The sequence below is a fragment of the Capsicum annuum genome, chromosome 2 (assembly GCF_002878395.1).
Source record: "Capsicum annuum cultivar UCD-10X-F1 chromosome 2, UCD10Xv1.1, whole genome shotgun sequence".
Lineage (NCBI taxonomy): Eukaryota > Viridiplantae > Streptophyta > Magnoliopsida > Solanales > Solanaceae > Capsicum > Capsicum annuum.
In genome coordinates, this window is record NC_061112.1 from 112,420,833 (window position 1) to 112,436,223 (window position 15,391).

Here is a 15,391-nt window from a genome sequence, read left to right on the forward strand (position 1 = left end):
CTATACAAATGAGCTCCAAAAGAATGGTGATATTGACGTACAGTAGATTCGTTCAAGTGACAGTGTGGCTGACTTATTCACCAAGTCTCTTCCAACTGCAAATTTCAAGGAGATGGTGCACAAGATCGGAATGCAAAAGTTCAAAGAAGATCTTATTAGGGGGAGCTAATACACGTTGTACTCTTTTTCCCTTACGAGATTTTGTCCCACTGGGTTTTCCTTGTAAGGTTTTTAATGAGGCAGCCTATATGTGTATTGTTAGACATTCAAGGGGGAGTGTTATAATATATATCAATTATAGTGAATGTCTATCAAGATCTATTTGATGTATTTGTCTTTTAGTGTGAAACTAGGGGCAAATTCCCCCTATAAATAGAAGAGTTTCCTTCATTGTAATTTATCCCTCAAGAAAAGAAATAAGAATTACTCTCTCTATTCCCTCTACTCTTCTTCTCTATTCTTTCTTGTTTTATAACAGATTTCACTTACATATATTACACAAGTATTTTATTGTAGAAAGTTAAAAAACACTTAAGCAATGAAAAATCATTACAAAAATATAAACTAACTTCACTAATTAATCGGTTAGAACTTCAAATCTTTGACTTGGAGAACTAATAAAGAATATTTATACTCTTTTTTCATAAAGATATGATAACAAAGTTAGGAAAAAGTGATATTGTACTTTTTTTTTTTTCCTTTTTTGGGCTTTCCTTTATTTTTTCTCATTTTTTCTAACATTTAAGAGTTAAAAATTAATTAAATATATTTATAATTTAATTTTTTTATTAGAAGTCATTAGAATTAATGACAAATAATATTTTTTTCATTAGTATCAAAATTTTAAATCAATTAAGATTTTTAAAATCTAGAAATAAATATAAAAGCATTAGAATACGAAAATTTTTAGAATTATCAAATTTTTGAAAAGTTTAAGTACTTAATAAGAATGTAATCAATGATTTTATAAATATTTGACTTCAAAAACAAGAACGATTTTAAATATAAAAAAAAATAACCGTACCACAAATATTGTTCAAATTGATGCGCATAACAAAAGCAAAAGTGATGATCCATAAGCTCTTGAAACTTCTGGTGGTAAAATATATATATACTTACACTAATATATATGTTTATATTTACATTGTTATATTAAAGTGTGAAGAATCTTTGAAAAATGATTTAAACTTTTACGCTTCATTAAAAATCTCTGCAATAGATAAAATCATTTAATTTTAAATAATGAAATGTTACACGTATTAAAAGTGTGAAATGCCTTAGAAATATCATTTGAACTTTTTGCCCTTCATTAAAAGTCTTTGTTTTAAACAAAATCGTCTTTTTACTATTTTTTTCTAATATTTAAAGTAGTTAAACATTAATTAAATATATTTATGGTAAAATCATTCCTTATTAGAAGTCATCATATGACAACTAATATTTTTTAATTAGTTTAAGAATTTTAAATCAACTAAATTTGATTTTAAGAAGATTTAAAAAGTCTATAAATCTACATCTACAATATATTAAATTCATTAACCACTTGAAATTTCTGATGGTAATATATATATATATATATATATATATATGTGTGTGTGCGCGCTTATAATAAAATATATATTTCATTAAAAATCTTTATAATAGATAAAATTATCTAATTTTAAATAATTAAAAATAACACGTGTATAGCTAAACTAGTTTAATGAAAGCTGTAAACAGAAATTGTACCAGGGATTGACCTTCGTTTTTTAAAAAATAAAAATAAAATTAATTTGGCTTTTCAGCTAGTACTAGTATTTTAAATTGACCCTTAAATTTACGTTTATAGCCCTTATAGCTTTTAGTAATTCGAGATTACCCTAAACTACAAAAGCCAACCGTAAACCTATATTGGACCTCCACTTTTCCTTCACCTCTCGGCTTTTAACCTTGAAAGTCTTGCCACCGCCCCCGCTGCTAACTTGCTCTCTTTCCATCTGTTCCTGCAGCTAACTCGGTCCCCAGTTTTTTTTTTTTTTTTTTTTGTTTATCTGACAGAATCAAAGGTATGTTTCTTCTATCTTCTCTCTCTTTCCTCAAAGTAATGTATAATACTATCATTAGACAGCAACCCTTTTTTCCAATGACATAGTATACATTTGTGTACGTGCAGAGACAAGAAAGAAAATGGGGAAAGTTTCTTACATGAAGCTGAAGGGAAGCCAGAACTTGAGACTACGTCTTTTACTGGCTACCCTTTCATCCAAATCGATTATTATTGAAGATATACGTGCTGATGCTACTTGGCCTGGCCTTCGTCCACATGAGGTTTCTTTTCTCCGCCTCCTTGAAAAAGTCTGTGATGATTGTGTTGTTGAAATCAATGAAACCGGTAAACTTCAGCTCCACCATCCCATTATTGCTTTGCATCATGTGCTAACATTGGTTCCTTTTGGGTTATATATAGTGATGCTGGTTATGGACATAAATCTATTGTGCTATATTTGGCAGGTACAAAACTAAAGTACAAACCAGGAATTATTATGGGAGGAAGGCATTTGGTTCATGATTGTGGTGTCAGTCGCTCCATTGGCTACTTCTTGGAACCCTTGATTGTGCTTGGTTTGTTTGGAAAGAAATCACTATCCATTAGGCTGAAAGGCATGCTTTACTCTCTTTTTGATCCGCTTTAACTCCTTTGATCTTTTTGGTGGTTTGATGCTTAATTTTCCCTTCAGCTCTCTATACTTTCAACTTATTCCATTAGGGAATAACTTTATAAAAATGCTTGTTGAATCATGAATGCATTGTTTTTTTTATGTTGGAATGTGGAAATGGCAAGGAAGAAGAGGACCGATGTATAAATATATTCAGATTTTATGTGCCTCTCTTGAGGTCCGTCTTCTTTTATATCACGAAAATCATCATGCAACAACAAAAACATACCCGTGTAATCCTACAAATTTGAGTGAATCATGAAAATCATCGTGTTTCGGGGTAATTTCAGAATTGTGGCAAGGAGAGTGTCTAATTAGCAAGATCAGTTAATTGGCCACGGGTTATTCATTTTTATCAATGGTTGTACAGTTTGATGTGTATTGGATTAATCAATCTGGAATGTCAACTATGACATCTTATCTCTGTCATTTTCATACTTTAATTGCTGCAATATATATCACATGTTTTCACAGTTTCCTTTGCCACTCCAATCCCCTTGTCACTACTGTATTCCTAAAATATCCTTAAACCATTTTCCTCATCGTAGCTCTTGTTCATCTTTGTCTGGTTCTATCAATTCGCTCAGTGTGCTGCTGAAAGCATTGTTCGGTTATCTCTGTTATCGAACCGCCTAGTTTGGCTTTGTTTATTGGTTTATTGTAGGGCGTATGTCATTGCAAGATTCATTGACTGGAATCTGATTTTATTTCCGTTATACTTATTTCCATTTTATTTAGTTAGTAGAAGCTTCTAACTATATATTAGTCTTATACAGTTTCTCTTGTTTTTTCCGCTAAGCTAAAGTCGGGGAATTCTAAATTAATTACTTATCTTAGTTCTTCTTTAATTAGAAATTCTTTAAAGATTTCTATTTTTTTCTATAAATAGAAGAATCAGGAGGTCTATATTTTCATTTTTTTTCTTAGTGACTTAGTGATCATTTTCTCTTTTGTCTCAGGACATCTTTCATCTCTTCCGTGTCTTTGAACCTACTTTGGACCAGATTACTTTTGGTGATCGGCCACATGCCTTATGGTCATTCCAGCTTCACCTAAAATCGAAGCATGATCAAAGAAATCAATTCCTTCTCGGAACCACATTAGCTTCTGGTTCCACTTCCTCACATGCTGCAATCTTCAATTGTCTTCAACTGATATATTTCATCAAGGATTAGATGACCGCATACACAACCACAATTTGATCGCTTAAGTCTTTGCATACAAACTTTTGAGTGGAAACGGAAAAGTGCAATAACAATGAAAAATTCAGAAATTCTCTGAATTATGATGAGAAAGCTTAATAGATTTTTAGGATACTATAAGTAAGAGATTGCCAGCCTGATAGTTGCACGTTAAGTTCCCGAGGAAATAGCAAATCTGTAATCCTTTTGATAGGTGTTATTAGTCTTATCTCTGCCCTTTGTAAGGAAATTGGCATGTTTTTGACTCCTTTAGTTGGTGGTTCAATGCAAATTGTTTAATACTTAGGCTGGAGATAGGTTTGTTATCAAGTAAAATTGCTTGGTTTTAGTAGCTCAAGAAGCTCACTGGAGCTCTAAATCACCCCCCACCCCCCTAAAAAGTTGTGAAGTGCAAAGGTAAATTCCAAAGAGTACTGGAACTGACCCTTTTTTGAATTTACAGCTTTTTTGGTCATTAAAACCAGTGATATCCTTTAACCAAATGTGAGTCGGAAAATGCTGCAATTATTTTAGGAATTTGGTCATATTATCATAAAGTTTGAAACAACTTTTTCTCAGGGATCACAAATGATTCAAAGGACCCATCCATTGATACTTTTCGATCAACGACTTTACCTATACTGAAGCAGTTCGGAGTCCCTGCAGAAGGATTGGAACTAAAAATTGAGAGCCGGGGAGTCGCTCCTAAAGGTGGTGGAGAAGTAGTTCTTTCAGTCCCTATGGTCCCGAATAGTTTAAAGGTGAGTTTTTTTCTCATTGGCTTCATTGTTTTGTAACCTGAGGGGACCTCAGAAAACTAGAAATGAACTTTTGACCAATCGTTTTGGTGACTGCTGTTATACAGGCTACTAAATGGGTTGACGAAGGTCTGGTGAAGAGAATCAGAGGTGTTTCCTTTTCAACTAGGGTCTCTGTTCAGTTTGAGAATACCATGATACATGCAGCTCGTGGAATTTTGAATCCTTTGCTTTCAGATGTTCACATCTTTACAGATCACAAAGCTGGAGCACAAGCCGGAATGTATGATCTTGTGGATATCTCACACGCTTGCTGTCTTTCTATGTTGTTAAATCCAGGTCATACTTCTACTTAGACCTACTGATTATATCTGAAGATCAACTTTGATTTCAGGTCACCTGGCTATGGAATTTCTCTAGTTGCAGAGACAACATCTGGTTGTGTTATATCTGTCGATACTGCAGTTTCTTATGCAAGAGGAGAAGATGATAATGACTTAGATGATGACCGGAAAGATCTGATTCCTGCTGAGGAAGTTGGCGAGCAAATTGCTTCTGCCCTACTTGGGGAAATTAAACAGGGGGGAGTAGTTGATTCAACACATCAGGTTTGTATAATTCCTGACAACTTTAATCCTTTTTATGAATTCTAGCTAATCATATCAGGCTGCTTCAGCTTTCTACATGACCATCTGGCTGTCTTTTACTTTTGCATCTCCACATGAACCTTAACTGAGTCCTATTATGCATTCATCAGCATTGTAGACTTGCCTTATCCTATTTTACATGTTTGTGAGAGTGCTTCAACATAGTGACATTTTGATGTCCTTGTGAGTACTCCCGCAGTTGAATCCTGGAACAAGATTCTCCCAGTTCCAATTCATAAATGTTGCCTAGCACCATTTAGGGCTCAAACGAACAAGAATATTTACTTTAAGATGGTCTGATGCTCTCTCCCGTTCCATGAATTCATGTTTTTAATGCTCACCAATATCTTGTGTCTATTAACAGGGACTGCTGTTTCTTCTATGTGCCTTGTGTCCAAAAGATGTTTCAGACGTTCGCGTTGGGAAGTTGTCACCCTACGGAATAGCAGCATTAAGGCACATCAGAGATTTTTTGGGTGTTAAGTTTGTCATGAAACCTGATGCCTCCACAGGAACTGTCAATCTCATGTGTCTTGGCTCTGGTTTTCAGAATTTATCCAGAAAAGTATCATGATAAATTAATGGTGTCTGTGTTTGGTGGCTTAGAGTGACGGCTAGATCAACATCTTTGGGATGCCTTGTGGAGTGAAATCAAGCATACTTTATCATAGGCGAAATTTTTTGTTGTGGTTTGCTGCTTGTAATGAGAGAGTGATATAGGAAGCAAATGTGGAGATCACATTTGCTCATCTCCTTGTTGCGTTGAAACTTTTGGTGTCAAGAGTTCTAATTCACATGTATTTGAAGATTCCTCATATGCTGCTTTTGTTTCTAATTATTTTTTCTAGTAAGAAAACATTTGTTCCTGAGTTTCCAACTAGAAAAAAATATCAAGTAAAATAGAATTCAATCATTTCCCTTACCAACGCTTGGTACTGCCAACCGCAACAAAGAATTAATGCAAAACAACAGTCTATTAATATCAACCTAGACTAAACTCCTTAGTTTTACTTTGAAATGCGAATGATACATGACACATTAGATTGTACTTGCTTTTTACCACAGATACAACGATACATTTGTATATCTTTTCCCTTATAGCAAACTCTAATATATCATAGTCAAGCTAACGAAACTTATGCAAGGGAAATATGAAATTAGTATGCAAGTAAACTCAAAGAACTAATCATTGAACTGAAAGATCAATATATCAAAAAAAAAAAAAAAACAATAAAACCGTTTAACCGATAGATTAACCATTTCTGGTTCAGTTTATGGGTTAAACCACAATTTGCACACCCTGGTTAAACAATGAACACGTTTGCCTGACCAATTTTATTATATAAACCTCTCTATTCCACTAAACCATCCTCACAACTTCAAGTTATCATCCCCTTTCTCTTTTCTCCTCTTGTTCTTGTCACCCGCTAAATCTATCAAAACACAAGTAGTCCTAGTTGCACATATATTTCATGATGAATCAGAATTGCTTTAATTCTTGTTCACCTCTAACTGTTGATGCACTTGAACCAAAAAAATCCTCTTGTGCTGCTAAATGCATACAAGTAAATGGTCCTCTTATTGTTGGAGCTGGCCCTTCAGGCCTGGCTACTGCTGCCGTCCTTAAGCAATACAGTGTTCCGTATGTAATCATTGAACGCGCGGACTGCATTGCTTCTCTGTGGCAACACAAGACCTACGATCGGCTTAGGCTTAACGTGCCACGACAATACTGCGAATTGCCTGGCTTGCCATTTCCACCAGACTTTCCAGAGTATCCAACCAAAAACCAATTCATCAGCTACCTCGTATCTTATGCAAAGCATTTCGAGATCAAACCACAACTCAACGAGTCAGTAAACTTAGCTGGATATGATGAGACATGTGGTTTATGGAAGGTGAAAACAGTTTCTGAAATCAATGGTTCAACCTCTGAATACATGTGTAAGTGGCTTATTGTGGCCACAGGAGAGAATGCTGAGATGATAGTGCCCGAATTCGAAGGATTGCAAGATTTTGGTGGCCAGGTTATTCATGCTTGTGAGTACAAGACTGGGGAATACTATACTGGAGAAAATGTGCTGGCGGTTGGCTGTGGCAATTCCGGGATCGATATCTCACTTGATCTTTCCCAACATAATGCAAATCCATTCATGGTAGTTCGAAGCTCGGTAAGTTTTATATTCAATAAGTATTATTTTTCAAGTAACACTAGAAAGTGATCTTGTATCTTTCATTTGCTCGCATGAATATATTATATTCACACATGAATGATATCATCTAGTTTTGTTAATCTTTCAGGTACAGGGTCGTAATTTCCCTGAGGAAATAAACATAGTTCCAGCAATCAAGAAATTTACTCAAGGAAAAGTAGAATTTGTTAATGGACAAATTCTAGAGATCGACTCTGTTATCTTGGCAACTGGTTATACCAGCAATGTAACTTCTTGGTTAATGGTAAGGAAATACACAAGTTTTATTTCTATGCCTAATTAAATTGGTGTTTAATCATAAATTATATATAGTACTAAGTATGATAAAAGCTCCTTCAACTATAAAGGATGATTTAGTCAAATGAACTCTTAATGAATGTAGTAATTATTTATGGATTCTTGTTACATTCATGTAAGTTGGTATCTCATTATCCTGTGGATTCTTTCCTTTGAGTTATTAATTAGTTAGAATTCACTATAACCGTCTTTTTTCTTTTACCCTTTCCTCATACCTTTTTGTTCTTTTGATAACTCGAACTCACAATCTTAAGATTGGGAATAAGGGGCTCTTTACCATCTGAGCAACTTTCTCTCGTTCTATAATAGCCCTCTTCGAAATTTGGTCTAATGAGAATTTTACTGATACAGGAGAGTGAATTTTTTTCAAGGGAGGGATGTCCAAAAAGCCCATTCCCAAATGGTTGGAAGGGGGAGGATGGTCTCTATGCAGTTGGATTTACAGGAATAGGACTGTTTGGTGCTTCTATAGATGCCACTAATGTTGCACAAGATATTGCCAAAATTTGGAAAGAACAAATGTAGCACAAGAATCATAATCAATCTGTTGGATGCATGCCATGGAGAAGAAGCAAGTTACTTTTCTCATGTCAAGAAAATAAGATTTTTTTTTTTCTTCCTGTAATATTACTGGGATTGGATATTCTCCCAGTTGCCTTTTGTTTGATTTGTGTCATGTGTGAAAATAATAATTTAATGGTTTGTAAGTTATTCTTCTATTTGATGTTTTAAGTCACTTGTTTTATATTTTTCCTGTGATGGATTTATATTATGAATTTTTATATAAATTATTTTTTTTTCCTTTTTCAAGGTTGCATTTCAATACCAGTCATATTAACCATTTTCGAACTCTACTTCTTTTTATGACATAGATTTTGAAGCATTTTTCTGTGACCCCACTCACAATTAGGATTCATTTGGTACAAACAACTAGCCCGTGGCGAGTCAACTATGAGGGCATATATATATATATTTTTTTTTCCATTTAGACTTGAACTATCCTACTTTATGGTATTAATCGAGCCATGTTTCAACTTAGAATTTTCATTCATATTATTAGAGGCTTTCTAGATTGAATTTGTTAAATTTTATGGGTCTAATTCCACACTTTATTATGACTAGGCTTATGAGGATATGCTAGGGGTCTTCTTGACCTTCATTGGTCTGAGATGTCCGTTACGGTCAGGACCTGCACTCAGATCATGACACTTTTGGTATGATTTGATATTGTATTTTGTGTGTTTACTTTTGTATTGAATTATTGCAATAAAATCTTCTTTGTGATATTATGTATTTTGCATTCATTTCACTACATTACATCATATGACACCTTCTCTTGATTGATTTAGAGGTTGAGATATTATGAGACGCCGGGTATGATTATGACTTGATTTGTGAGATTGATGTGTCACACCTGTAGGTAGCATGAGATACACATATTTATATACTCTCAGCATCTTATTCCAGATTATTGGTTGAACATGATATATGAGTATGATATACTGTGTTAGTGAGTCTCTTGTTAATCATAAATTGACTAGTGTTGCACACTTGACTAAATTGCCTATCCTATTTATTGGTATTCATGTGTTTGTTGTATTGCCATACCCAGACGTATAGGTATTGGTTCGAATAGCAGATTGTAGATTGCGTTCCTTTAGTGGTGACGTTGCAAAGATTGAGGTAGTGCCAGATGGATTTCAGCGCTATCAAATTTCTGTTTTTATATCTTGTGCTTCTTTTTGCATTTAAGATATATTTTAGATTAATTGATGTTATTTTGTATTAGAGTCTTGTACTAATAACAACTAGACTTGAGATGTCTTGAATTATCATTTCATCTTTTATGTTATGGGGTTTATTATATTCTTCTTCTTTCATTTTCAATTTACTTATTATTCAGTTTGGGGATAAGCTTGCCTGTTCCAGAGGGTGTGACAAGTTCCATCACATACTCTATTTTGAATCGTGATACATACATTATAATCATAATAAATGTGTGAAAATATTGTCACTTTTGATGATTATTATCAAATTGTCTTTCCATGTTTATATTTATATATTCAATCTTGTCTTTTTCAGACGTATTATGCACTGCTATGATATTCACTTTAGAGAATGAAACATATTAGGGGGACATGCTTAATGACTTTTTAAAAATATTTATTTTGCTGTAGTCATCATTATATCATCAATATGGTGCATTGAAATTCAAACTCAATGTCTTATTCAAATAAAGAGGTCTCTGAGACAAAAACTAATGAAATTTAAACTCAACTACTATAGGTACACGTGCGATGCGCGAAATATTTTTTAAAAAATTAATCATTAAAAATATTAATTTATTCTTTGAAATAATAAAATTGATCAATTTTTATTGTATCACATTAACATATTTCAAATTATTATTACTTACTAAATATAATTTTTAATAAGTAATTCAAAAAATAATAAAAATTAGTTAATTTATTGCCCCCTCCCCCGTGAAAAACCTCTTCGTCCACACAATTCTGTAAATCAAATCTATACCAATAACCTAACACTCATGATTGTTCCATAAATATTGCATATTAACTTCATCCATAAATCGATTTAAAGATAACAAAGCATATAATTATTTTTAAACAATTGTGTTTCATTTTTTTTGTTCTATTGTTTACTATCTTAAAATATTAGATTATTAAAATAGCCTTTTATCAAATTATCGACTTGCTTAATATACTTATCAAGTGTTCTTCTTATTAACATATTTATTTCATTTAATCATATGTATATTCAATTTTGAACTTTAATATTATAGTTCACATCACTTTAATTTAAAATTCATGGTTAGCAATTTATTTATTATCTAATTACTTCATTGTATACCCCCTTCCTCCCTCCCCCCCCCCCCTCTCCCCCACCTTTTGTATATCTAAAAATACGATGCGGAGATAATATTAAAGTATTATTTCGAATCATTTCAAATTGAGTTATCCTGATCAAATATATTAAATAATATATCTTTAACAAAAATAAAATCAACTATAACATTATTTCTCAATGAAAAGTGTCCCACCCCCACCTCCTCCGCTAATCAAATCTATATGAATATAAACGATTATATAATTTAAAAAAAAAATTATATTTCATACTTTTCGTTATTGTATTATTCACATTTTAAAGATATGAGATAGTTTGGTTAATATCCCTCTCCACCTCTAATCAAATCTATATGACTAAAAATAATTATGTAATTGTAAAGAAATTTTTATGTGTCACATTTTTCTTTATTATGTTATTTACAATGTAAAGATATCACATATTTAATATTGATTGTTTTTTATTTTTTTTATTCTATTATTACCCTATCCGTTTTTAAAATTTATAAAGCAACATCGAAAGAAGAACAATGATATCAAACACATATTTAGAAAATCTTAACCTTATGAACTATATGAACAAAACTTCTACTTCTGAAATTATTTTTTCTTTTCTTCTCTTCCCTTCTCTTCATTGTTAGCTGTCTCCATTCTTATTTATCTCTTTTCCAAGTCAACAATAACAATAAAATTGTCAATATAAGATGAGAACAACTCTCAAGAAAAAAACTTTAAAAAATAAATCATAAAAAGGTACTAATTTGAGACAGACTTACCTATAAATCTTTTACTATGAAAGTCATCGTTTCAATCATTATTGACCTTAAAAAGTGTTATCATTTATAGTGCGAGACGAAAAGGTACAATAGGAGATCGGCATAACGTCAATGGTTGTAGGTTGTTGTTCCTCGCTGTTAACGTTAACAAAGGACGATGAACGTAAAAATGCCATATGCTTCCATATAGGTGTGACATTTAAAAATACAATATTCTTAAATGAAAAAAATAAAAAATGCACTAAATAAATTCATCAAGCTAATGATAGAGGTGTATATATAAGAGAGACTGAGAAGCTAGAACAACATTCAACTTTAAATATCATATTAATTTATTAAAAAATAATTAATTTGTTATTTGTTTAATTATCAGCTTACTTACGAAAAAATTCGTCAAACTACTCGTAAAATTGATCATACAAAACTCATTACAATTTCCTCATCATTGCTCATTCTCCAATCTGTGATACAAAAACAACTACAATAACATATAATCATAAATAGAGATATTTTTTGTTTTGTCTTGCAGCATCTAGATCTCAAACTTTGCTTCGATCGACAACCATGTCTTTATTGAGATATGTCGTTAAGCCTCAATAAGGTTTTAGAGGAAATATAAGCTTGAATGTTCTTGCTCAAGGATGAGTAGTGGGCAAATAAACACAAAAGATTCAATTGAATCCCTTTTGTAGTAATAATAATTATTATAATTATATATATAATCTAATTATTTTCTATAAATTTTCATATATTTATCTATTCTTAACTTCATTATTTTTTTTTTCAAAATACAAATTTATAAGGCTATTCCTGCCATGTGAAATAGGACTTCTAAAAGATTTTAATGGATCCTAATATTGAGATGTACGTTAAACTAGAGAACAATTTGTTTTGCCTATTGGGAGAATATGATTGATGCTCATCTAACTTGATTCGATTGCATGTTTAGATTGGTGGATGCTTGATTTTCTAACTCTCAACTTCTTCACTGTTTTTGTCAGCATAACAGAATTCAACATGTGTGTGTATATATATATCTTCTTTGTTTTCATTCAAAATCATTATTTAGGGTCAAAGTTTTTGCTCAGACTAGAATTAGTTGGACCAAAATCAAAGCTTTGTGATCACTATTATATTTTTTTATAGTTTACAGATCATAGATGAATGTCGGTTGACTTTGAAGAATTTCTTGTGTGAAGGTTAGGTTTAATTCTATTATTTTGATATCTTTATTATGTTATTATTTTATTTTAATTTACAGATGCTAGATGAATGTGTGTCGGCTTTGAGAATTTTTTTCAGGTAAATGTTAAGTTTAATTGTATTAACGTAATATCTCTATTGGTTTGTTAATTTGTGGTAGTTTACAGTTCGTAGATAAATCTCGATCGTCTTTGAGAAATTTTTGTGTGTAAAATTTAAATTTTATCGTATTATTTTGTTGCAGTTTACAGGTGATAGATAAATGTTGGTCGGCTTTGAAGAATTTTTTTTATGTAAATGTTAAGCTCAACTATATTATTTTGATATCTTTATCAGATGACTTTGAGAAAATTTTTGTGTGTAAAAATTAGATTTAATTGTATTATTTTGATGTCTCCATCATTGTATCATTTTGTTGCAATTTACAGATGGTAGATGAATATCGATCGACTTTAATAAATAAATTCTCCATCTTTATATATTCAAAAGATATTAAATTTAATTATTATATTCATCTTTATTATTTAAACAAATATCCAATTTAATGTAATAGTTGAACTCATTAAAATGATATCTTTTCTGAATCCAATATCTTTTCACCATGGTGCATCAAGACTTAATCCGATGTCTTATCCTCTTTAATGAGACGAGATTTAAATCCATAATCATACCTCACCAATAACACACTAGGCCAAAATATAACAAACTCGAACTTGAGCTTATCACAACATTTCGATTTTGTCATTCAATATTCTTTTCACACTCTGACAGATTAAAAACAAATTTATTATTTCTGCTCATATTTAAAAAAGAAGTCATAAAACTTGAGAAATTCAAACTTAAACTTTAAATACCTGAATTCGGATGAAAAAGAAATCGTAATTAGGAAGTTACATTTCACTTCTTGGGTGACTCTTTATAGCTAACAAAACAAAAAAAATCTTTTAAATTCAACTAATATTGGCAAAATAATTCAGTGGACTCCTGTACTAGGTCGGTTTTGTAAGTTGGACACTTCTACTTATATATTTGCCATTTGAACCCACTAAAAAATAATATTCAAACCCTTTCACAACTTTGCCTATGTGGCATTAAAATACTGACTAGGACAAGGAGAGTGATTACACTCGCTTGGAGTGCGAATGGGGGTTAATTTTTGACCAATTTTATATTAAAATAATTTAAGAAAATAAAAAAAAAAAAGCCTTTTTTTCCCTCCATCATTTTTAATTAAAAAATATTTTTCAAAATTTAAAAATAATAAATTTTTAAAATAAAAATAAAAAACCTCCTTCCCCAAACCTCCCCTCCGTCCAGCCCCCCCCCCCCCCCCCCCCCCCCCCCTCCCCGTCCATCCACCCCCACCCTACCCCCTCCCCCCCGTCCCCCCCCCCATCCTCGTCCAGCCGCCCCCACCCCACCCTTCACCTCTATCCCCCGTCCCCCGTCCAGCTATGGCTGTCATGTCATCACCATCAATGTCCCCCACCCCTATAGCTCTCTTCGTCTCTCTTCGTCCCCCCACCCCCACAACCATGGCTGCCATAGCCATCCCTGAAGAGGGTCTTTGATTTAATTTTTTTTTTGCCTTTTTTTGGTCAAGTCTTTTGCTGTGTTGATATTGTTGTTGTTGTTCATCACCATCACCATTGATATTGTTGTTGGTTGTTCATTGTTGTGGCAGATATTGTTGTTGTTGTTCTCAATTTAAATTTTTTATTTTGTTTAGGATTAATTTTGTAACTTTTACAAATTGTTAAAGATAATTAAATAAAAATTAAAAATTCATTATGTTTTTGTATGTGAATTTATAGTTAAAACTTTAAATTAATTGGAGAGAAATTTTAATTATTTGGATAAATTTGATGTTTTATTAAATTTATTGTATTTGTATATTAGAATTTATAGTTAAAATTTAAATTAAAAATTTATTGTGTTTGTGTATTAGAATTTCTACAATTAATAAAAATAATTTATTTAATTATTTTTGTTAAAGATATTCAAATTTAAAAATCGAAAATTCATTTATGTTTGTATATATGAATTTATAGTTAAAAATTTAAATTAGTTGGAGAAGAATTTTAATTATTTGGAATGAATTTGATATTTAATTTGTGAGTAAAAATAAAAACATGATTATTTAAATTTTTCTACAATTTATAATTTTTTTATTTAATGAAATTAATTTTAATATTTAATTTATCATGTAACATTTTAAAAATGACTTGAAATTTCATGAACTACTTGAAAATGACGTGGCAGGTGACGTGGCACATGTGACAGCTGACGCGGGAGAGTGTGTTACACTCTTCAAAAATGTGTTTAAAATATTACTTTTTAGTGGGTTCAGGGATCCAGATGACAAACATGTAAGTAGAAGTGTCCAACTTACAAAACCGATATAGTACAAGGGTCATCTAACCATTTTGCCAATAATATTCATGGTTAGAAGCGGTCGTTATAATCAACGATCTTACCATTTTAAATAATCATAGACATAAACAAAATTAATATTAATCAAAACAAATTTAAAATTTAAATCTTAATCCAACTGGCAAGTCAGACTCAAAGGCACTAAAGGTATCGCTTGAAATGCTGATGCTGTGAAGTTAAGAAAAAAGAAATTATTATCCAGAATGAAGACTATTGGTACTTGTTGGATTAAGTCTTATTTAGTAAAATAAATCACACCTCAGGAGTGTTAAGCAACGGACTGAAAATATTAACACGTTACCTCAATTATTAGTTGTTATAAGATA

The 15,391-nt window shown here is 31.7% G+C and overlaps 2 protein-coding genes across 2 annotated transcripts; both read left to right on the forward strand.

Moving 5' to 3' along the window:
• The first annotated feature begins 1,861 nt into the window (after positions 1-1,861).
• LOC107858978 (probable RNA 3'-terminal phosphate cyclase-like protein) lies at positions 1,862-6,097 on the forward strand. Its single transcript, XM_016703815.2, has 7 exons — positions 1,862-2,045; positions 2,153-2,371; positions 2,491-2,640; positions 4,457-4,638; positions 4,743-4,918; positions 5,030-5,243; positions 5,647-6,097. The coding sequence occupies exons 2-7, from the start codon at positions 2,167-2,169 to the stop codon at positions 5,854-5,856; spliced, it is 1,137 nt and encodes a 378-aa protein (XP_016559301.2). The 5' UTR covers positions 1,862-2,045; positions 2,153-2,166; the 3' UTR covers positions 5,857-6,097.
• Positions 6,098-6,730: 633 nt separating this feature from the next.
• On the forward strand, positions 6,731-8,540 carry LOC107857984 (probable indole-3-pyruvate monooxygenase YUCCA5). The gene is given in 3 exon segments (XM_047406625.1): positions 6,731-7,458; positions 7,460-7,739; positions 8,144-8,540. Coding segments are annotated over 3 exon segments (1,365 nt in total). The 5' UTR covers positions 6,731-6,754; the 3' UTR covers positions 8,525-8,540.
• Positions 8,541-15,391: the final 6,851 nt, after the last annotated feature.

What these genes read in the sequence shown, in the direction of transcription:
- LOC107858978 (XM_016703815.2), top strand. Translation starts at nt 2,167, where the DNA reads ATGGGGAAAGTTTCTTACATGAAGCTGAAGGGAAGCCAGAACTTGAGA. An exon ending in GCTGGAGCACAAGCCGGAAT is followed by an intron (nt 4,919 to 5,029) that starts GTATGATCTTGT and finishes CTTTGATTTCAG; the next exon opens with GTCACCTGGCTATGGAATTT. An exon ending in TAGTTGATTCAACACATCAG is followed by an intron (nt 5,244 to 5,646) that starts GTTTGTATAATT and finishes GTCTATTAACAG; the next exon opens with GGACTGCTGTTTCTTCTATG.